Source organism: Manihot esculenta, chromosome 14, assembly GCF_001659605.2.
Source record: "Manihot esculenta cultivar AM560-2 chromosome 14, M.esculenta_v8, whole genome shotgun sequence".
In the NCBI taxonomy this organism is placed as follows: domain Eukaryota; kingdom Viridiplantae; phylum Streptophyta; class Magnoliopsida; order Malpighiales; family Euphorbiaceae; genus Manihot; species Manihot esculenta.
In genome coordinates this window covers 8839004-8861792 of record NC_035174.2, presented here as the reverse complement: position 1 = coordinate 8861792, position 22789 = coordinate 8839004, and the positions used below count along the sequence as shown (strand labels likewise).

Genomic DNA, 22789 nt, shown 5'->3' with positions numbered 1-22789 from the left:
ATTGATTATCTAAAAACACAGGGGGATCGTGATGAATAGGTTGATATAGTAAGAGGTAGGCCCTCTGTGGCCCACGAGATATTATTTATGCAGCCATCTGGCACAACCCACATGCTGCTTTTATGTCATCACTTGGCTCAAGAAGTTTAGGATGTTTTATTGTTTTTGGATTTAGTGGCCAATGCACTTCGTGTGAATTTGATGGTCTTCTTTTCAACATAATAATATATTTTTGCATTTTAAATTTTATACAAAATATTAAATTATAAAAATATTCTATTATTTACATTAATTATTTAAGAATAAAATAAAATAAAATAAAATAAATGAAATAAGATTTTTAGCCATGAAAAAATATTTATTAAAAAATTTAAAATAAAATTACATATATATTGGTAATGAGTTATTTTAATTATTATTTTGAAAAATAAAAAAATATTAACTAAATTTGAGTAAGCAACATAAATAAATAATTTAATATTAATTTTAATGACAAGAAAATTTAATAAATAAGTTTATAAAAAAAATTCATTTTAGAAACATACATTAATAAAAAAAAATTCTGAATAAATAGAGGGTATCCGCTAATGGAACGCAAGCAGTGCAGGTGACCAACTCTGAATTGCAAGTGGTCCCATTTCCTCTAATTTTACAGTTTCCCACCACCAGTAACCACCATCATTTCCTCTTTTTCGATTCAAGCTGCAGCAAGGAATCTAATAACACTCTGCCCCTTATTGTGATCGATCTGAAGCAACCAATTGTGCTCCATGATGGCAATTGGCTTTACCTGGTTTTAGTTTTTTCCTCACTTTTAACTCTGCTTTCTGTAACTCTTTTCCTGGAAAAAAAGGGCTGGCATTTTTTTTCTCGGGAAAAAGTAGAGATATGCAACAGAAAGGAATGTGGGTGTGTCTGAAGTTCGTTTTTTAGAGTCAGCAAACCTACTTTCCATCTCTCTTTTGCTTCCTCTATTTAAAAAGTTTTCTTTCTAAGCAACTCTTCCCTTGGGTTTTGATCTCTTCACTGAGGGAGAAATAATTTTTAAAAAATAGATTTGTTTGGTAGAGGAAAATGTACAGAAGCTGACCTGGGTCGGTCCTTACAAATTGAATCTTTTACTTTCATTTTGTTTATTTCCTTACATGGGTTTATTTATTTATAATTTTAATGGAGTATAATGGGGTTCCAGTTCACGTCTTGTCACCAAAACGCGTTCCGTATCCGTGTTGGTGATCTCTTCTTGAAGGTGGTGGTTTGTTTAGTGTCGCAGTCTGATCTGCGTATTTTGCTCTGGTGAAATCACACAGCCAGACATTCTTACAGGTATTCTATATTCTTCTCTCTCTCTCTCTCTGTCTGTGTCTCCTAGAGCTTTGTTCTCTGTTTAACAGCTGCCGACGTAGGCAATTTTTGCATTGCTTATAGAGTCTGGAGCCTCATGCTCATTGCTGTTATGTTAGCCCGAGTCTTTGCTGCCAAACAGTGAACTAGTCAATGCAAGCACTTGGGCTGATAGAATAGTTGTCTTTCGTTATTTAACGTAAATGCAGCTGTCTTATTCATTTTCTTGATCTCAGTCTAACATTTCCCTTTATTTTGCGAATGATAATGGCAGATCGAGTAAGAAACTTTGGTAGTTAATTGAAAGATAATTGAATTTCAGTGTGAAGACTGGGAGTTTTCATGTTTATGAAGTGAACGGAGGAGCGAGTTTTGTCATACCTTGGGATATAACCTTAAGCTCTTGAAGTGTACGATCTCAATATGCTTTTGAGGCAACTTACTTGTTAATTTGGAGGTCTTGGGTGAAGCTAAGACATTGGAGTGATAGTTAATGGCTTCCGGAGTAGGGAGACGTCCCCGTGGTAATCTTGTGCCTCTTGCTGCTTTGATCAGCAGAGAAATGAGGAACGAGAAGATGGAGAAGCCAACTGTGAGACATGGTTATGCAGCCCAGTCTAGAAAAGGAGAAGACTATTTCCTGATTAAGACTGATTGTCAGCGAGTCCCAGGGAATTCATCATCTACATATTCTGTATTTGCGGTAATTTTTACCTTCTATTGCTCATATATTTCTTAGTCCTGAGAAACTGCAATGGTTTTCTATCATTGAGATTGGAGCATGTCATGTAGGAATTATATAAAGAGGAGCTGTTGTGATTAATCAAGACAGTACTCTATTAAAAGATTTTTATTCTGGCAAAAATTTGGGATTCTAGCACCAAACTTAGGAAATTTCTCTCCCTCCCCTGTTGTAGTAGTTATTTGTATTATTTAAAATTATTTGATTATGATTCTATTCATAGAGTCCCAAGGAAAAAAAAGATGTAGAAAGAAATATTTGTAAGTTTGAAAGTGAAATTAACTGTGTTTTGAACTTGTATCCTTGAATTTGTTTCATTTTTTTTTCTTGTTCAATGAGATAGTCAGTTGTTAACTTCTAATTGTCAGATCTTTGATGGACACAATGGGAATGCCGCAGCAATATTTACTAGGGAGAATCTTTTGAATCATGTTTTGGGTGCCCTTCCTCGTGGGCTTGGGTGGGAGGAGTGGCTTCAAGCTTTACCTCGAGCATTAGTAGCTGGGTTTGTGAAAACTGACAAGGAGTTTCAGAGCAGAGGCATGGATTTGAACTAAAACTTAAATGTTTTAATTTGCTATAATCTTCCATTTCACATCTTATTGCTGTGCCTTTAGATGGAACTTACACTTGCTTTTCATGCAATTGCATACAGGAGAAACATCAGGTACTACAGCAACATTTGTGATAGTTGATGGATGGACAGTTACTGTTGCATCTGTTGGAGACACACGTTGTATTTTAGATGCTCAGGGTGGTGCCATTTCCACCTTAACCGTGGATCATAGACTTGAAGAGAACATGGAAGAGTATGTGTATGTTTTGAATACCTTGTCCTCTGTACACAGTTTTGGATATATAGTTATTTTTATTGTGCTTTATCTGCAGGAGGGAACGTGTGACTGCAAGTGGTGGGGAAGTTGGAAGGCTTAGCATTGTTGGTGGTGCTGAGGTGCCGTGCTTTAAGAACTCCTACATATATCTGATACCAAAACTCTGTTTGGCATTAAAATAAATGAATACCTCTTTTCTTAATCAATATCAGTTTTGCTCAATTTTGTGCTTTAACTTTTGCAGATTGGCCCTCTCCGTTGTTGGCCAGGAGGTTTATGCCTTTCTAGGTCAATTGGAGACATGGATGTCGGAGAATTTATAGTTCCAATTCCATATGTCAAGCAAGTGAAAGTAAGTGTCCATTATGGATTCATCATATGACTGTATTTTCACCTGTTGTTTCCCATCTTAAGTGTAATGTCCATGGAGTTTTGCTGGTACCACTACGTCTGGCTGTAGAATGACCTCTAACTTTCTCCAATTCGTGCAAAAGCTATCAAATGCAGGTGGTAGGCTTATAATTGCTTCTGATGGAATTTGGGATGCCCTTTCCTCTGAAATGGCAGCAAAGCATTGCCGTGGGTTGCCAGCTGAACTTGCTGCTAGACAAGTTGTGAAGGTAATTGAAGTTTCAATACATATTTCTCTATGCTAGTCATGTTTGAATTAACAAGCCTTTTCAAGTTCTGAGCATAGCATGAAAATAATTTGGCTTTAGGTATGCTTGTGCTCTAACGGATGCTTAAAATTCTGCTGTATATGATTGTTCTAGGAAGCATTAAGGACAAGGGGACTAAAGGATGATACAACATGCATAGTTGTTGACATTATTCCTCCTGAAAATTCAACACAGCCCTCAACTCCTCCCAAGAAGCAGAACAAGCTCAGAACCTTGTTATTCAGGAAGAAATCACATGATTCCTCCAATAAGTTATCAAAAAAGCTTTCTGCTGTAGGTATAGTGGAAGAACTGTTTGAAGAAGGCTCTGCAATGCTTGCTGAGAGGTTAGCTCTACCATTTCTGCATCATGTGCCATAGTTATATATTGCTTCCACTATACAAATTATCGATTATCTTACACTTTTTTACTGTAGTTCAACTCTATTCAAGACCTTTGAGTGCACTTTTGTTCTGTGATTTCACTTTATTGGTTGCTTACTTCCCAAGTATAGGATTTTTTCCTGGTATACGTTTGAATATAAATTGAGTGTAAACTGTTTTATGGTTAATACTCCCTGTAGTTTATGGTTATCTTATATTCCTAGTTTTGGTTTTGGAAATGCTAACTCAAGAATTATAATACACAATTTTTAGTTGGGAAGTTGTATTGCAAATTGAAATTACTTTCGAAGCAAATTGCACTCCATTACTATATGAAATGAAAAATTGAGCTTAATGAGTTATGAACACTACATGAAGTTTAATTCAGTTCCAAGTTTTCTCTATATTAGGAATTTGAGTTGGTAGATATATTTGTTGTGTCATATGGTGAGTAAGAACAATAGCATAAAATCTTCAAGGAACTGCCAGAAGAATACATATAAACCAAACATAAATCTGCATGAGTTGTGTTGCATTTGCTGCAGTTTCTAAGGATTGATTAGCACTGGTAAAAATTTGCGGGAGGCCTACTTTTGTGCTAGTTATCGATCCAAATTGAGCTGTACATATAAATCTGTTCTTTTGACATTTACAAGAAAGGAAGAAAGATAAATAAATATTGTTTAGTACGTAGATAACTCTTGTCTTTGGATAAGAAACAGTACTTGAGGCCAAAACTCCTAATATGGTTTTGGTAGGTTAAGTTTAAATCTTTTGCATCAAGAAGGCAAGGCAAGTTTATAAAGAGTGTCTTCGAGTTGAACTTTATACTTAGTCATGTGGTAATAGTTCATGGAATTTAAAATAACAAATGAGAGAGTCTGCAAGCTTTAAATTCATCCTACATAATCCGGTGGTGGAATGCATATAAAACCATCTGGACATTTTGGAATTCTTTTTGTGTGTTGGTTCGTTTACTATTTTCAGGTTTTTGAGTACTGATTGTTCTCTGCATTTGGGGTCTCATCAGTGCGAGCTGTGCTCATGAACGTATATATTCACACATGTGTCTTCGATTGCCTTCCAAAATATCTTGCACCATAGGCATATGTGGAAACTCTTAATGTAGCATAATGTTCAATTTCCACTGTTAGGTCAATCCTGATAGCTTTGAAAGTTGCTCCATATGTCATTATTTGCTGGAAGTTTCTTCTCCTGTATTTATGGCTACATCTTAGTTTATTATTCTTCTTTTGTCTTGTAGACTGGGGAATGATGATTCCAATATGCACTCAGCATCTGGTCTTTTCACATGTGCTGTATGTCAAGTTGACCTTGCTCCGAGTGAGGGCATCTCTGTTCATGCTGGTGGAATCTTCTCCACCAGCTCCAAACCCTGGCAAGGGCCTTTCCTCTGTTCTGATTGCCGCAATAAGAAGGATGCTATGGAAGGAAAACGCTCTAGTGGAGTTAAAGTGGCATAACTCTACTGTTTCCCTCATTCTTCATCTCTTGATTTTTTTTAAAAATTTTTTTTAACCGCAACTGCATCTTCTAGGCCAGGTAATTTATTGAATGTCACTACCACGGTGCCACAAATGTATATGTAATATTCAAATAATGGAAAATGTGTGTTAGCATATTAGCCATAATTGGTTTGATAAGCACCTGGTTTTTTGGCTGCTTTTGAAGATATATCATGGCTTGCTGGTAATAGGCTCTATCTAATCTGGGCTTCTGATTCGAGGGTCCTAAACGAGCTCTCATCTACGAGTTCCTGCCGAAGGGATCTGTTGAAAAGTTCATACATAAAGAGAATGCTTTGAAGGCTGATTATCAATTAGCTTGCAGAAATTATACCAAATTGCAGTTGGAAATACTCGTGTTCTGGAGTACTTGCACCAAGGTTGAAGGACCCGAATTTTGCATTTCGATGTAAAGCCTCACAACATTCTTCTGAGCCTTGCAGATTTGTTATAATCCTTAAAATTCATGTATGGGATTCAGTGATCTCAACAATAAATTAAAATGCCACATAAATGAATCAAATCCGTTTTCCACTGAAAGGATTAATTAAACCTTACATATATTTTTTTTAAATCAAACTTTTTAGTTTTCTCTATTAATTATTAAAAATAACGCTAACTTTAACTATATGCTATTTAGTCCAACATGAGTATTGTTTTTATTGATAGAAATCTAAAAAAAATTATAAAAAAATATTTGGACATTTTAATTAAATTTGAAAAAAAATAAAAATTCAATAATTAATGTGGATAACATAGAAGGACTACAAAGGAATTCATCTTATTATAGATTACAAAGTATCCAAAATATTTTCAAAAACAAAATTTCCATTTTTTATATTGAAAATTGATTTAAATTATTAGTTTTTTATATTTAAAATAAAAAAATTATTATTTAGTTTTTATATTATCAAAAAACTCATAAATTAAATTTATCTATTTTAAAAAATAGATTAAAATATTATTAATATTTTAAAAAGTATATTAATTAATTATTTCATTTATTTTACTTATTAAATATTATAAAAAAATTTAAATATTTTTAATATTAAAAAATTAATTAATAAATTTTATAAAAATTAAATAGTAAAATATTTAATGATTAAAATTAATATATAAAATAATTAATAAATTTTTTAAAATATAAAAAATATTTTGATATATTTTTTAAAAAATAAAAATAATTAATAAAATTTTCATAATATAAAATTAAATAATAATTTTTAAAAAAGTATTAACTAAATATTAAAAATAGACTCCAAGCCGTAACAGCACTGCAATTGTAAAAGTTATTTTGTCGTTTTACTGTTTATCCGTGCCACAATCATCACATTTAAATTATGTGGACTTGATCCCTAATTAGCAGCTTTGCAAATTACAATATATTGATTTATCATTAAAAAAAAACATACTCTTAATTATTATATAAAATTACATAAAGTATTTTTACTGTCAGAAATATCATGCTTAAATTTTCAGAATATGAAAAATCAAAAGAAAATTAGTTTTTTAAATAGATATTTAATTTGGCTTTGATTAAAAAATAATTTTAAAAAATTATAGTTTAAAATCAATTTTAATATTAGATTTTTTTTTCTCAAATCTAAGGGAGTTTTATGAAAATTTAAAGAGTGGCCTCTTTCATTAAAAATGAAGCTTATTTTACTCTTTAATTTTCATTCATATCTCATCAATAAAAATAAATATTTTTTATTAATTAATTTTTTAAATAAAAATATAAAAATATATTTATTTTAAAAGAGTACATTAAATATGTCTTTTGTCAAAAAATTGAAAAATTTTTTTACCTCAACTTTTTTCATTATCCATGTGAGACATAAATATGGAAATTTCTATATTTTAATAGATTCAAGCGTTTAAATGATTGAAAAGAAAAAAATGTAAAAAATAAAAGCAGTTGAATATAAATGAAAATATTTTAAATTTGTTTGATGAATGAATCCAGTTGAAAGACTTGTCTAGACATGATAATGACTTATCACATTAATTTTGAAACTCGTCCAGTTATAAATGAATTAACTGTAGAGTTCAACTATAATAATTCATCCACTTCGTCATGAATAGCCATTGTGAGTACAGTATTCGATTCAAATTAAAAAAATTAATTAAATTAAATTAATTTAAAATTTTAATTTGATTTTTTATTTATTTTAATTCGATTTAATTTTTAATTTTAAAAATTTCAGTTATTTTAGTTTGATTTTATTTTAATAAAAATAATTAAAAAATAAAATCGAATTAATAAATAATAATAATATATTATTTTTAATAATATAGAGGGATTATAAATTAAAATATTATAATTAAATTTTAAAATATTAAAAATAAAATATAAAAATAAAAAATATTAAAAATTTAAACTGATTAAATTAAATTAAATTTAATCGTTGAATTTAATTTGATTTTTAATTAAATTCAGTTTAATTTAATTTTTATAAATATTAAAATTTTAATTTTTAATTTATTAAATTTGATTCCATTTTAAATTAAATTAACGAAACGTTTCCTTCTAATTGTGAGACTTGTCCAATCACGGGAGAGTCAACAATAAAACTTACCCTTAATGACTCATACACTCCGTATAGCTCACCCATCTAATCACATAACTCGTTCAAAATAGCTTATCCAGAAAATAAAAAAACATCAATTAAAGATATCAATGCCATATTATCATAAAGAGGTAGGTTTTTCTTTATAATCAATTTTATTTACCTAGAATATTTTAATTTAAAATATTATTTATTATCTTAAATATCGATAACTTATAAATATTAATCACCTTATTTTCTCTTTTAACTTATTGGTATTCTATCAATCAAATAAACAAATATATGAACAACATCAATTATCATTCAATTAAAGCATCCATGTAGAATATTTTTAATTAATATTTTGGAAATATTTCACTTATTAAAGAGTAAGTTTTTTAATAAATCTAGAAAAAATGTATAATAAAATATTAAAATCATAAAGTCACTTAAAAATAAAAAATTCTTAAAATGATAAATAAAAAAATATAGTTAATATGAATTTAATTTTATATCGAAACAAATTTAATTGCTCTTAAATTAAATATTAGTATTAGAATTTTTTTAAAAAAATATTAATAGTATAATATGTACTTAATTAATTAATATGTATATATATTTAAAACAAAAAAAATAAATATTTAGTATTAAATAAATATATGCAGATGGAACTTTGGGATGAATAATTAATGTAATTAAGAGCAGTTGTGAAAGAGGGGTTTGGCGCACTAACATGCGAAATTAATAGAAGTGGGGGCGCAGAGAGCTAGGGAGGGGAGGGTAGGCTCCTCCCAGTCAAAATTCTTGTTCCACTTTAATTTATGCATTGGAAAAAACGATAAATTTATTACATCATACATTTATAAAATGTTATCTCTCATTGGACACATCAAAATGATTAAAGTCCACTATCTGCCTTTTCCCATCTTCCACATTTCATTAATCATTTAGTCCCCACTTTAGATTCTCAATTCCATGTAGAATTAACAAAATTATGGGCATCTTTATTACCCTCTGTTTGATTTTGTATTTCGTATGATTAATATGAATTTAATGGAGCAAATAACAGAATATTAATAAATTCATTTACTACATAAAATTTAATTTGAGATGAGATGAGATCTTGCAAAGAAGAGAGAGGGAGCAAATGAAACATATTGGAGGTAGATAAGAGGTAGACAGTAGAAAGAAACTGGCGGTTCTGGTCCCAGTTCTTGCAGGAGCCGGAAATGACTAGCTTCTTTTACATTTAAAAGATGAGAAAAGCAGAAAAAAAGCAAAAGCTACAAACGGTAAGAACTCCGAGGAAGCAAAGAACCACTCTTTATTCTAAAGCCATTTTCTGTCCAAATCAGCAACCTACTACTTCCATAAAATCCCAATCTTTATCTACTTCAAAATTGCCACCTAGGCTATACACCAGTTTTGCTTTTATCGAGATCTAATCAAGTCCCTCAGCATTGAATTATTGCTTTTCTTTTTTATGGAAGATAAAGGATTTCATTAAAAGGAGGTTTAATTTAAATTAAAAAAAAAGTGAGTTGCAATTTTGATTGAGAGTATTGGAAGCTTTCTTCCAAGCGGTTGGAGGCTGGGATTCATATACAGCAGAAAAAGGGGAAGGCCGGAAGGGTGACGCGAAGGAAGCAGGCTTGTATTGTAAATGAAGTGGTTAGAGCAGGAAATGAAAGTAGAATTAGTGTAAGATGACAGACAGAGAGACAAGAGTAGCAAAAGAAGGGGGCATGCGTGTCAGAAAATCATGCAACTACGGATTCTGTTTTATATTACAGCCCTTTCCTTGTATCATTACTTAACAGAACAGTGAAAATTCATATAACTCTATCCCAAATTTGTACCCACTCCCACGTGTTCCCTTCCGCTATTTACAATAGTTAGTATTCTAGTTATGATATCTTTGATCTACAAATTTTTTTTTAAAAAAAAAAGCAAAAACGGCAAGTCGTCTATTTTTTTTTCCCAAAAAAAAGAGCAAAAGTGATAAAAAAAAATAGTATTACCCTTTCGATGCAAAAATATTATACGTCAAATGATAATTTCAAAAAAACAATTTTTAAGTTTAATCTTATTTAATAATAAATCTAATAATTATAAAAATAAATTTATTATAACATGGAAAGAATAAATTATATATATATATGAAGTATATACAAAATATTGAATAATAATAATAATAATAATCTATTGTTATTTTTTAAAATAAAAATTGGAAATTAAGATAGTAAAATTTAAGATTTTTTAAATTTATTCAAATGTTTATAAATTTATGTGCTGTTTTATTTATTAAAAAATAATTTTTTTTTCATCAATAGTATATGTTTATAAATTATGAAATAACTGAACTCATAATATCTTAATTAGCAACTCACGGGATTCCACTCTCCAATAGGCAATTGAAGATCATTAAATATGCTTAAATGAAAAAATTACTATAAAATATAAGCAAAATGAATTTCTATTAAAATAAATATGGAAGATACATATTTTTAATTAATTTCCAGTTTCATATATAAACTATTTTCCATTACATTACCTTTGCAAAAAACGAAAGAATTTTATAAAATCACCAGTAACTACTAGAAACTTATTTCACATTGAATTTGAAAGTTAAAATTTTTTTTGAAAAAAAAAATATTATTTGAATATTTTTATTATTAAATTATGTGAAAATAATTTTTAAATAATATTTTAAAAAAAATATTATTACCGACTATAATAAGATTGGCCGAATGTATGTAATTTCCACTCATGATTACTGAATTTAAATTATTATTTTACAGAAGCCACTGAATTTTAATTTATTTTAAAAAAATTATTATCATTTAAATATTTGTCTGAATAAGTCTTTCGAATAAGATTCCGATCAATTTTTTCATGGAACACTCATAACATGATCTAAATAGTTTTAAAAAAAATTATTTGCCATGTCAAACACTATTATCCTCGAGAGATTTTGGGTTGAAATAGATCATTCATACATTATCCACGCAACTGGAGAATTATGGTGACGGTAGTCGCAAGGCCTCCATCTTCTCTTCATCAATAACTTGGCATTAATTGTCTCGATCCATCAGTTGAAGATCAATGGCAGCGAAAGGGAGGATTACTGGAGAGAAAATGCAATGATAGTGCTAATTGACGTGTGGGGAGAGAGGTATTTGGAGCTATCTCTACAAAATTGTCGTCTTCGTCGTCGCTCCCATTACCGTGGGTTCATCGACTTTGCTGCCATCAAACACCTATGTGACCAGAGCCTCAACCATGTAGTATGGAGAGAAGCATCTAAAGCCAATGCTGAACATCAAGAACCTCATAAAATCAGAGCCAACGAAATCCCTCCCCCTCTCCGTCATTACTCATCAAAAGACTCCCTACAATCCCAACTCGCCTTATTGAATTCACATACTAAGCTTAAACAAGAGTACTTGATATTGATGCTAAATAGTATATATAAGCCCATACCTTTTTTAGCTACTCATGGCAAAATTCTTAATGCCTCTATATCACGGGTTTAGTCTGAAAACACTCCCAATTAGCGTATTCTTCCATGTTTGAATCTCTAGTTTCAATTCTTCTATATGAAATTTGACCACTCTTTGACCATTTGATACTGTCGAAAGGTATAACGTAATTCAAATCTTGGATTTCGAGAATGATTCTTTGCAAACAATTTAGCCCAACTCTTCTTGGCATTGCTTTCTGCCAACAACTTATTGCTTGTGACTTCTTCGTGAGTGAACATTACTTAGGATTTTCAATCTTTGTTCTGATAAAAGAGTGACCAGAGAGTGCTTTGAACTCTAATGTCACAAGATTTTCTCTGGAGTTCAAACACTTTAAAAAATTTCTCGTTTTTGGCAAAAGAAGGACTTGGTGCAACGAAACTCATGAAAAAAGGAAGACTTAGAGCTACTATTTCCACCAGAAGGTTTAAAAATAGTTTTAAGGGCGACGGTGATAGTACTGGTGGTAGGAATAAGAGGTTTGCGGGAAGAGAAAGTAGAGGATGAGATGGCTACAGCACAACGATGCGCTAACAGAGGCATAAGAGGTAGAAGCCGGTGAAATGCTCGTATGGATGACGGTCATAAGAGGTGGAAGGACGGTGAGAATGGAGTGGCTGTGGCGGTTGAGGTTGTTGTAAGAGAAATGTTTGCGTGCAGAGTGTTTAGAGATAGAAAGAAGAAAGAGCGAAAAACTATTAAAAATTGGATATTTTAAAATTCATAATGTAGTAAAGTAATTTGATGTTAAAATTTTTTTAAGTCATATAGGATTTGTCAAATATGTGTACTCTATTGAAAAATTAATGTAAAATTTATTTGAGTGATTATAGTGGTTATTTAAAATAAATATTTAAATGTTAATGTTTTTTTGAAATAAATTGAAATTATGGAAAAAACTTCCAGCGTAATACATGCAGCAGAGATAAACAGATAGCGTACAAGTAACTAGCTTTTCCCAGTCCGTTCTATCTCTTACCACACTATTCATCTTTTATTACCTAACTGGCCCTTCACTTTCTTATTAATTACACCCATATCCGCCTCTTTTCATTTACTCTTACCACCGCTCCCTATAACCTCGCTCACAAGCTAAACGCTTCTTCAGTTCCTTTCTGTCTCTCCTTGCCATTGCAGATCAACAATGGCGAAACCCACTTCTCTAATCCCACATTTTACCTTCTTTCTATTGTGTCTCTGTTTTCATCTCCTTCAAGCTTCTACGAACCCAGATTTGGAGCATCTAATGCAGTTCAAGACCGAATCGGACAAGGCCAACAAGCTCGCAGATTGGAACTCCACTATCGACCCATGCACCTGGAGCGGTGTCTTCTGTCTCAAAAACAGAGTTTCGCGTCTTGTCCTTGAAAATCTTGACCTCCATGGCTCCATCCAACCCCTTACTTCTCTCACTCAGCTCCGGGTCCTTAGTCTTAAAAGAAACAGTTTTTCTGGTCCGCTACCAGACCTCTCTAACCTCAAAGCCTTAAAGCTTCTCTTTTTATCTCGCAATAACTTTTCCGGTAACGTTCCGGCTTCTCTCCAATCTCTTTTTCGTCTTTATCGTTTGGATCTGTCTTACAATGGTTTTTCCGGCAACATTCCCGCGACACTCAACCGTTTGACCCATTTGTTGACTCTTCGGCTTGAAGAGAATCGGTTTACCGGCTCTATTGCTGGTATGAATATCCCGACTTTGCAGGATTTTAATGTTTCCGGCAACCAGCTCTCCGGTGAAATACCCAAGTCCTTGTCTAGCTTCCCTGTATCCGCTTTTGCTCAAAACTCTGGCCTGTGTGGATCCCCATTTCAGACCTGTAAAGGTATAGTGTCTGACCCAACAAGGCCCGGATCCGACGGAGCTATTGCCTCTCCATTAATGCCGGAAAATAAACCAACAACTGTATCATCATCCCCAAGCTCAATTCCTCCAAACAAAGCAGCAAATTCCACCCACAACAAGGCGGCCAAAATAAGTCCTTTAGCATTAATCGCCATTATATTAGGGGACGTATTAGTCCTATCCATAGTCTCTCTGCTCCTCTATTGCTACTTTTGGAGAAACTACGCAGGCAGAATGCGAGACGGGAAGGGCTCGAAGCTTCACGAAACGGAGAAAATTGTGTACTCGTCAAGCCCGTACCCGAACCAACCGGGTTTTGAGAGGGGTCGTATGGTGTTCTTCGAAGGGGTGAAGAGGTTCGAGCTAGAAGATTTGCTGAGAGCGTCGGCGGAAATGCTGGGGAAAGGTGGATTCGGGACAGCGTATAAGGCGGTGCTGGACGACGGGAATGTGGTGGCCGTGAAAAGGCTAAAGGATGCAAATGTAGTTGGGAAGAGAGATTTTGAGCAGCACATGGAGGTTTTAGGGAGATTGAGGCATCCTAATTTGGTTAGCTTGAAAGCTTATTACTTTGCAAGAGAAGAGAAGCTGTTGGTCTATGATTACATGCCTAATGGCAGCTTGTTTTGGCTTCTTCATGGTACGTTATACTATGCATTTCAATAATTTTTCTTTATTTATGATATTTAAATAAGATATCATGCATCTTTCTTGCATTTTCTCAGCAGCCAAACATATCACATAGCAGAATAATTGCAATTTATTTATCTTCTTTTTATGTACAATGATTATATGGGGCTCAAGGAATCGCTTTATAGATTCTAGACTAGAAAAAAGAAGAAAATTATTTAGGGATCATGGCCTAGTGGGCGGGAGAGGTTTGCCGCCGGCGAGGTGCACATGTGGGGTACGCACATATATTATTTAGCAGGTGGGATTGGTGGGTCCATCGAGAACTCATATTTTATTGATTTAGTAATAACAATAATAACAAATTAATGATCCCCATCTCACCATCTTCATCAGATAGTGCTCTGCTTGATAAGCAGACCCCAGGGGAGTAATATTGATGATTCCAGGCTTGGTAGAAAATCTGAAAATGCAAAATTTGCTAGGCTGGCTCACACCTGACTTGAGGAAGAAGGGTGTGTTTGGGTATTGTAATATGGAGATTGTGGTGGTCCACAATCGCTTTGCTTTTGTGCATTTCCCACCAATTTCAGGCAAGGGAACAGTTCCGCAAAAGGACAGCAAACTGCAACTGAGTTGCGATATTTGGGAATTGGGACACCTATTGGGTCAGAGATAGAGGAAGAGATAAATCATAAAACGACAGCTCCGACAGGTCTTTGGGTTTTTTTTCTTTTTTAATTTTCATGGTCTTTTTCTTTTTGTTTTTTGCCCTGTTTTAGTCTACCCTTCTTCCAGCGGGAGAATACATACGACCAAAAAGTAAAGCTCGCCTAGCCAGATAGACCCAAATTTAATATTGGACTCTTTCTTTTGTTCTATGCCCATTTGTAAAAACTACCCTATTCCTATTCCCATACAATCTGGAGTAATTATTGGGTAGAACATGAAAATGCATCTGATGGTGATACTAGTAGATCTTTTGTTTTGTCTTGATCTCATATCTCTACTCTCTCCAGTGTTAATATTGTAATTTTGGTGAACTATATGGGTTGATTCTTTTAAATTGGCCGCAGGTAACCGAGGACCTGGGAGAACCCCTCTGGACTGGACCACCAGGCTGAAAATAGCTGCAGGAGCGGCCCGTGGGTTAGCCTTTATTCACAACTCATGCAAGTCTCTTAAACTCACACACGGTAACATCAAATCCACAAACATCCTTCTTGACAAAGCTGGCAATGCACGTGTCTCGGACTTTGGTCTCTCCCTTTTTGCTTCCCCTACCGCTTCTGCCCCCAGATCTAATGGCTACCGTGCTCCTGAATTATCATCTGATGGTCGCAAGCTAACCCAGAAATCTGATGTTTATTCATTTGGGGTCTTGCTTCTGGAGTTGTTGACCGGGAAGTGCCCTTCTATAGTGGATTGCGGTGGGCCTGGAACTGGGTATGGTGGAGTCGTGGATTTGCCGAGGTGGGTCCAGTCTGTTGTGAGAGAGGAGTGGACGGCTGAGGTGTTTGATTTGGAGCTAATGAGGTATAAGGATATTGAAGAGGAGATGGTGGCGCTGTTGCAGATTGCTATGGCTTGTACATCTCCGTCGCCTGATCAACGGCCTAGAATGGGCCACTTGGTGAAGATGATTGAGGAGATACGTGGGGTGGAAGTATCGCCATGTCATGAGACGCTTGAATCGGTGTCGGATTCACCCTGCATGTCAGAGGACACGTGCGGAGCTAGCCAGTGAGAATGAACGGAGGACTTTGTTTAATTATAAAGCTACGGGTTTTAGGTGTAAATGCAGTCCTGCATTGTAAACTTGAGATTTTCAAGTTATTAATTTTTAACCAAAGTTTTCTTAATGAGCAATTTGGGTTAATATATTTTTTTTTTTTGAAAGATTTGGATTAATGACTGGTTATCCATGAATTCACAATATAAGAGATTTAACACTTTTCATGTTGTACTAAACCAAAAATGGAAAATTAGCAGCTATAAACGTTTAATAGCTGCAATTACATTTCATTGTAGCTTATTTACTTCAAATTCACGTATTTATACAAATTAAAGAATAAAGAATTTACTCCGTTTATTCGTCATCTGTTGAAATGCATGACTTTGGGTGCAAATCTCATCAGCCTATCCAAAGCAGTAGGCAGGAATTTCCTTGCAAACATGAAACAAGTGGTGCTGCTATTTCCATTATACTCACATTTGCTGCTGCTCCTCAGCCTCTCCAAGAACTCCACAGTTACCTCCGGTCTTACAAACCGAGCCGGGTGCGGCCCTCCTCTCGACCAGTCTACCCAAGTCAGACTCCTATTGGAGTTCCTCTCCCCATGGTTCATGCTCACAAATGTAGGCAAATAATGTTCATCTGCATAACATGGACCCTTGCAGTACTTCTGGAAAATGGGGAAGTACTTTTGATCTGATATAACTTCGAGGGCTAGTTGTCGATCCATTTCAAACCACTGGGAGCCTTTCCTCCAGTGGTGAATGGTTATTTCAGGGCTCATACGAGGGCTATATCGGCCGCGGCCAACAGGACCCTCTAAGTCATAGGCCTCCACAAAATTTGTGGTGGAATTCATTAGGTAGGAGTAGACAGTGGAGAAGTTGAAGAGAGGAATGCATGCCTCTGAGAGGAGAACAAAACGCTGGTTTGAGATATCAAGCAGTGCATTAGCAAGTAAACGTCTCTCTGCCTCGATCATGTTCACATTTCCCCATTGAACATCCTGCAATAATTGACATGCACAACAAAACATCAATCAACTGACTGATTTAAAGGTCGTGGATATGAATTTTGCCCTATCTAAAGTGTAACAGAAATGTGCAATATCTTGGCCAATTGGCTGTCATGAGTTCATGCGGCCCCATAAAACTAACACTACTAAATGCCACTGTGAGATGATGCCGAAGAGCATTGGGGTTTTTTGTATTATCAGTTAGCATCAATAATTCAACATATCTATTCCAGGTACCCATGAATTCTTTCCATCTAACATACCTCTAGAAATTGATCATTGGTACATTAATGCTCTAAACTTGATGCATAGCCAATTGGCAGAAGTGCGCAAGCATGTGTTTCTTTACACCATTATGGAAAAGCGACGTTTTCAAGTACATGTTTTTATTATTAAATATAATTTTGATATGGTTCCCGTTCCAGCAAAACATGTTTCATGCCATAGGTTTAGTACAAAAATTTAGACCTTAATTACAGGAAACATAAAAACAATGCATAAGTAAAATCAAATCTGAAGACATTATGGGACATACTGACCTTGCTGGGAATTCTTCGGCCATGAAACACAGGACTTTCAGGATATGATTCATTATAGGACGGACTTGAATGTACATAAATTGAATACAATCCTTGATGTCCCTTGAAGAATTTTTCCCACAGTGGAGCCATCAAAACTGGACCTTTTGTCAGGAACAAGAAGGCGATCTTAGGAACTCTATCAAATGGATATTTGTTTATTCTTGGAGCCATTGATGCCCTCCATAGCAACTCCTCATCTTCCATGTCATGCTTGGCATCAGGAACCTTCAGATACTCTTTCAAGCCTACAAGAGGCAATTCAATCGTCTCATTCTTTAATGGTGGAGATGGGGGTGGTTGTGGTACTGCTGCATTAGCAGAAACAGAGAACTGGGTTACATGGACATTGAATGATATGTTCTTGAGATAGGAACTGAGGATCACCCCTGTTGCTAAACCACAGCAAAACAAGAAGCAAAAAGAGAGAACATTCACGAGTTGAAATTGGGTATTGAATGATTTCGTGAAAGAAGTCATCAAGTTCTGTTTTTGACTCTTAATTGCAGGAAACATCTTTAAAAAAATAAAAAGAAGATGGAAAAAAGACTAAAGAGCTCCTCGGTTTTATGCGAGAGCTTGAAATAAATGTAGGTTGTCTTGAAAAGAAAGGCAAGAGCTTTGTTCTGTTGTTCCTTTCTTGATCTAAGCAGTTCTTTTCTTTGAGCTCAAGAGATCGTTGTCAGCAAAGACTAACAAATTCTATAAGAAAAGAAGTGATTCTCATAAAATGGAAGATCAGATCGACGTAATATGAGATAATAACCATGATTGTGAAGAGAGAGAGAGAGAGAGAGAGAGATGACCAAGAATACAGAGCTGGCCTTGAGCTATATATCTGTGAGAGAAGAGGCTGCGTGCCTTGAATTTACTAAAGGCTAAAGCTCAACTGCATGTGTTTGATGGCTTTAGAGACCAAGCAAAGGGATAAGAATTTTCTCTTTTCAAAGTTCCAAACCATTTATATATTCAAAGATTCAAAAACATACAGACAATGATACGTAAGGCTTCATTTGGAAGAACTATTTAGAGTCCTAATTTTGCTGGTGCCAGTTTTCAAGACAAGACAGATAAATGAAAATTTGACCCGACCAGTACGAATGAAACTGGAAGTAGCAATCTTGAGGCAAGAAGCCAGCCGTCAGCTCCTTGAATCATGCGTCACCAGTAAAAGACGCAAGACATAGGCCCATTCAGGGTGGACTTTGAATAATAATGATAATGACGGAAATGCATGGTAATTAAGAAATTTAAGCCGCCAATAGAAAGAAAGGAAAGTCCCTTTTCTGTTTGGCTCTAAAACGAGTAAGGATGAGAAAGTGCTTTGCGTGTTCAATAGAACCAACCTTTTGTGGATGACGGTAGGGCTCTCCATTGGCCACGCGCAGGCACGTCCAACGAATGGAGGCAGGAAAATTTCCTGGACGGAGAGAAGTTGATAGAGCAAATTAAAAAATATATATATATTATTTAATCCTTATATTAAAAAAAATTATAAATTAAAATTATAAAATATTTTAATATATTTTTTAAAATTAAAAAATTAATTAAATTTTTTTATAATATAAGGATCATATAGTAATTTTCAAAAACAGGAATGCACTTAATCTTTCTTAGCGGAGTTGATTAAGGAATGATTACGAGTGTACGAGAATATCATTATCAAAGCAAACCCATTCTAGGAGGGAGTATAGCTGTTGGGATTTGTCAATTTGAATTTCTTGAACTTCTCCGATTAACCTTGAAGAAGCAAAAGTTGGTATTTGTCAACCAAATTTTAAGGTACCAAGATTTTTTTTTTTTTAATTTTGTTATCCATTAAGGACAATTTTAATTGTAACAAGAAAAACAAAGTTGAAAAATAACTCACAGAAGTTAGAAAAAAGGAAAAATAGTAAAAAAAAAAAAATTTAATGCCTTTTTATGATTTTTTCTTTCAATTTTGATTTAATTTTAATATTTCATATTAATTATAATTTTTAACGTCGCGATAGACATAAATTCAATAATAATATTTTATTTACAGTTTTTTGTCACACAACTCATAAATAATAATAATAATAATAATAATAACACCTAAGATTTATTTATTTATTTTTATTAATAATAGCTCAAACTTTAAATGTTTGTTTTAATAACAGGCTACTCATTAATTTTAATTTAAATTAATCAAAATAAAAACTCTATTTTTTAATGTAATGTTTATATTAATTTAATTGTCATCTTATATATATATATATAGCAATTAATATAAATGGAAGCTATTCAAGAATTGAAAAGGCAAATTTCAAAATTATAAAGCATATATTTGTTAATTTATTCACGCGTTTCCATTTTTTTTTATTATTTTAAATTTAAAAAATTGCCTTCCCAAAGCTTAATTGAATTTTCAATTGTGAGAAAAAAGTGAAAATTATTAAAACTAAATTAATTAAAAGTACATATAAAAAATAATTAAGAGAGAACATTATAATGTAAGTAATTTAATAATTAATTATAATTATTTAAAATGGAACGTTCAAGTTAATTAAAGAGTGAAATTTCAATTATAAAATAAAATAAATTAAAATAAAATTAAAAAGGCAATAATAATTTTATGGAAAGAACAGCAGCACTTTAACAGGAAATAATAATTAATTGTTGGGTTAATTCTTCATCAAGATAATTAAAACAAAAATATTTTTTAAATTAAATGTCAACTTTTAATTTAAGTATTTTCCTTATTCAAAAAATTTTTTTTAAGTATTTTAAAAATTTAACCATCAAAATCCCATGTCATATATACCAAAAAAAAAAAAAATAATTTGTTGTTTTTAATTGGATTAGAATAATAGTGAACTATTCAAAAATCTCTAAGATTTTTCACTATTCATAATAAGTTTAAAATTTTTTATTTAAAAAATTATATTAAAAATATATTTAAAACTCATTCACTAAAAATAATTGTACAATTTAAATATTTGATTTTAAAAATATTTTTGTATAATTAAAATTTAATTATTTTGATAACACACTTCCGAAATTGCAATAGGTATTTAACTTGTTCAATAATTTATAAAAATAATTTAAATTGCAATTAAAGCAATTAATCGTGGATAGGTGGTTAATGTTCAGGACAGACTCATTCAACGCCGACGGGGCATTGGGCCTCGACTTGCAAAAATTTTAGGGAAAAAAAATCTCGAAAAATTAATTAGTTAATGAATCGATTTTAAAAATATATGTTAATATTTTTAAAATTATATGCATTAATTAATTTTTTTTATTAATTTTTAATAATTAAGAGTTATTTTTTTTACAAGTACTATCAATTATTTTAATTATTTACTGAATAAAAAAAATATAATTTTGAGTATTATTACATTAAATTAAAAATCTATTTTTTTAAAGGGATGTTAAATAGAGAAACGATTATATCTAATAGATTCTCTTGCCAAAGTATGAACAGTTAGAATAGTATTACGATGAACCCATCTAACAGAAATATCAGTTTTAAAGTCTAACAAAAATTTACAATCATTCAAAATCAAACCCCTGCATAAAATAATTTGGCAAATATGCTCCTAAGCGTCTGTTTAAACCCTTACATAAAATAATTTGGCAAAAATACTCATCCTCTTTTCTTATTTCTCGAGCGTTAAAGTTCTCAAACAAAGCTACGGAAGAGAGTTTCTATGAGATAAACCTCGAATAAGATTCTAAAATTGACGTCGTCGTTGTGATTTCAGAAACCCATAATAACTAGTAAACCTCCAATGAACATTACCTTCCGAAACAACCGAATCAATAAAATTTGAAGAAAAACCAACCACAGAAATAGACACATGACTCTTCCACATTAACGAAAGTTTTCCTCCTAATCCTTGTCTATTGACTGAGAAGCAACCATCAAAATGTAAAAAACTATAAAAAAATTTCATACGAGAACTAAGAGTTTTTGTTTCCATCAAAAATAAAATGCCCGGTTTGTAACTAGTAACCAAATCCTTTAATTAACTGTTCGAGAATTGCCGAGTCCTCGGCAGTTCCAACATAGGACGATCATTACTTTCGGTTATTTTGACCTTTGACGGGATGAACCGCTTCACTGTTGCCTGTTAAATTAACATTCGCAGGGGTGTTGTTAGAGGCATCCTGTTGAGAGAAAGGAAAATCTGTAATAATGTTATGTTTAGTGTTTCTTTGTAACGACCCGGAAACCGATACCCTACCGTAACGGCCCGAACCGTCACCGGCGCTAGGATCCAAATCGGCTTAAGGCCGCCGGGACTCGTAGCAAGCCAAACATACCTCCTATCACCTGGTCAAATCCCATACATGATCAAAACTTTAACATAAAAACTCAAACATCTAAGGTACAAACCGAACCTGACCTGTATGCGACATAACTGAAAACATAAAAGAACCCCCTACTAGAGCCCTCATCAAAACTCTAGCTGGGTCTACATAACATACATCAAGCCGGAGTCACATCCAAAGAACCAAACTTAACCTGTGCATGCATCAAACCACAACACCAGACCTCCACTAGGGTCCTCATCCATTACCATAGCGTGGTACACAACACATGCCGCAAGTTTAGTTCAACTCAACTCAACAATAAACCATACATACATCATGTACTAAAAAGGGACTAACCAAGTCTTAGGGCCAAGCACAGTACTAATCCATAAACATAACTTCACTTAACTTTATATTACATCCTCTTACAAAACATTATATCAAAGTATAATACATGTCCACACTAAAAGTACTAATCTAATACTATTACATAAGCAAAACCTTTACTCTTGACGTCTTCCTGGCCTACCACTGACCTACAAAACTAGGGTTAGGGGAGAGGGGTGAGCTAAAAAGCCCAGTGAGTAGAAACAAAGAAAACAGTTCATTAATTACATGCTTTCATGGAATGCGTCACAGTACAAACAAATCATATCACGGATTGGACCTAACCCCAAAACATCCCTTCCAGTCTCAGTATGCCCGGCCCGGCCGGGTCTCACAACCTTCGTATGCCTGACCCGGCCAGGTCTTACAACAATTGGATATGTATGCCTGGCCCGGCCAGGTCTCACAACATCTCTAGGGCTAGTGGGGTCGTCTTTGGTCCAATCTCCATCAACAGTAAATAATGCAATTGTAATACCCGGCTAGACTCCGGTATCGGAATCCCTACCGTCCGGTGGGATCTCGAACGTCGGAAATCTCTAGAAGGGTAAGAACATGTTTTATAAAATGTTTTCATGTATTTTAATGTTTTAAGTAAAAGAAAATGAGTTTTTTTTTTCATGAAAATAGCATTGGAGGAAAACCCAGGTTCGGCCGCCGAAAGGCAAGTTCGGCCGCCGAACATGCATGCGTTTTGGAGGCACGTTAGGCCCCCGAAAGCATAGGCGAGGGAAGTCCAGGTTCGGCCGCCGAAAGTCA

The 22789-nt window shown here is 33.5% G+C and overlaps 3 protein-coding genes across 4 annotated transcripts; 2 read left to right on the top strand and 1 right to left on the bottom strand.

The window, feature by feature from the left end:
* Positions 1 to 590: 590 nt before the first annotated feature.
* On the top strand, positions 591 to 5626 carry LOC110630913 (probable protein phosphatase 2C 15). 2 transcript variants are annotated; one of them, XM_021778557.2, is made up of 10 exons: positions 591 to 793; positions 1193 to 1326; positions 1619 to 2047; positions 2455 to 2626; positions 2742 to 2901; positions 2975 to 3038; positions 3164 to 3271; positions 3414 to 3539; positions 3693 to 3925; positions 5227 to 5626. In XM_021778557.2, the coding sequence occupies exons 3-10, from the start codon at positions 1838 to 1840 to the stop codon at positions 5444 to 5446; spliced, it is 1293 nt and encodes a 430-aa protein (XP_021634249.1). In that variant the 5' UTR covers positions 591 to 793; positions 1193 to 1326; positions 1619 to 1837; the 3' UTR covers positions 5447 to 5626. The 2 variants fall into 2 exon arrangements, with proteins under 2 accessions (XP_021634249.1, XP_021634250.1); XM_021778558.2 differs by having other exon boundaries at positions 592 to 1326; positions 2742 to 2895.
* A 6991-nt stretch (positions 5627 to 12617) lies between these two features.
* On the top strand, positions 12618 to 15903 carry LOC110600187 (probable leucine-rich repeat receptor-like protein kinase At1g68400). The gene is made up of 2 exons (XM_021736975.2): positions 12618 to 14044; positions 15111 to 15903. Exons 1-2 carry the CDS (start codon positions 12706 to 12708, stop codon positions 15779 to 15781), a joined length of 2010 nt encoding a protein of 669 aa, XP_021592667.1. The 5' UTR covers positions 12618 to 12705; the 3' UTR covers positions 15782 to 15903.
* A 109-nt stretch (positions 15904 to 16012) lies between these two features.
* LOC110600188 (glycosyltransferase BC10) lies at positions 16013 to 18341 on the bottom strand. Its single transcript, XM_021736976.2, has 2 exons — positions 17324 to 18341; positions 16013 to 16775 (listed from the first exon to the last, which is right to left on the bottom strand). The coding sequence occupies exons 1-2, from the start codon at positions 17876 to 17878 to the stop codon at positions 16131 to 16133; spliced, it is 1200 nt and encodes a 399-aa protein (XP_021592668.1). The 5' UTR covers positions 17879 to 18341; the 3' UTR covers positions 16013 to 16130.
* Positions 18342 to 22789: the final 4448 nt, after the last annotated feature.

Bases quoted from the DNA above. Each gene is read 5' to 3' on its own strand.
- LOC110630913 (XM_021778557.2), top strand. From the start codon at position 1,838: ATGGCTTCCGGAGTAGGGAGACGTCCCCGTGGTAATCTTGTGCCTCTT. The intron at 2,048-2,454 runs GTAATTTTTACC...TCTAATTGTCAG, and splicing joins CTACATATTCTGTATTTGCG to ATCTTTGATGGACACAATGG. The intron at 3,926-5,226 runs GTTAGCTCTACC...TTTGTCTTGTAG, and splicing joins TCTGCAATGCTTGCTGAGAG to ACTGGGGAATGATGATTCCA.
- LOC110600187 (XM_021736975.2), top strand. From the start codon at position 12,706: ATGGCGAAACCCACTTCTCTAATCCCACATTTTACCTTCTTTCTATTG. The intron at 14,045-15,110 runs GTACGTTATACT...AATTGGCCGCAG, and splicing joins CTTGTTTTGGCTTCTTCATG to GTAACCGAGGACCTGGGAGA.
- LOC110600188 (XM_021736976.2), bottom strand. From the start codon at position 17,878: ATGTTTCCTGCAATTAAGAGTCAAAAACAGAACTTGATGACTTCTTTC. The intron at 16,776-17,323 runs GTCAGTATGTCC...CAATTATTGCAG, and splicing joins GCCGAAGAATTCCCAGCAAG to GATGTTCAATGGGGAAATGT.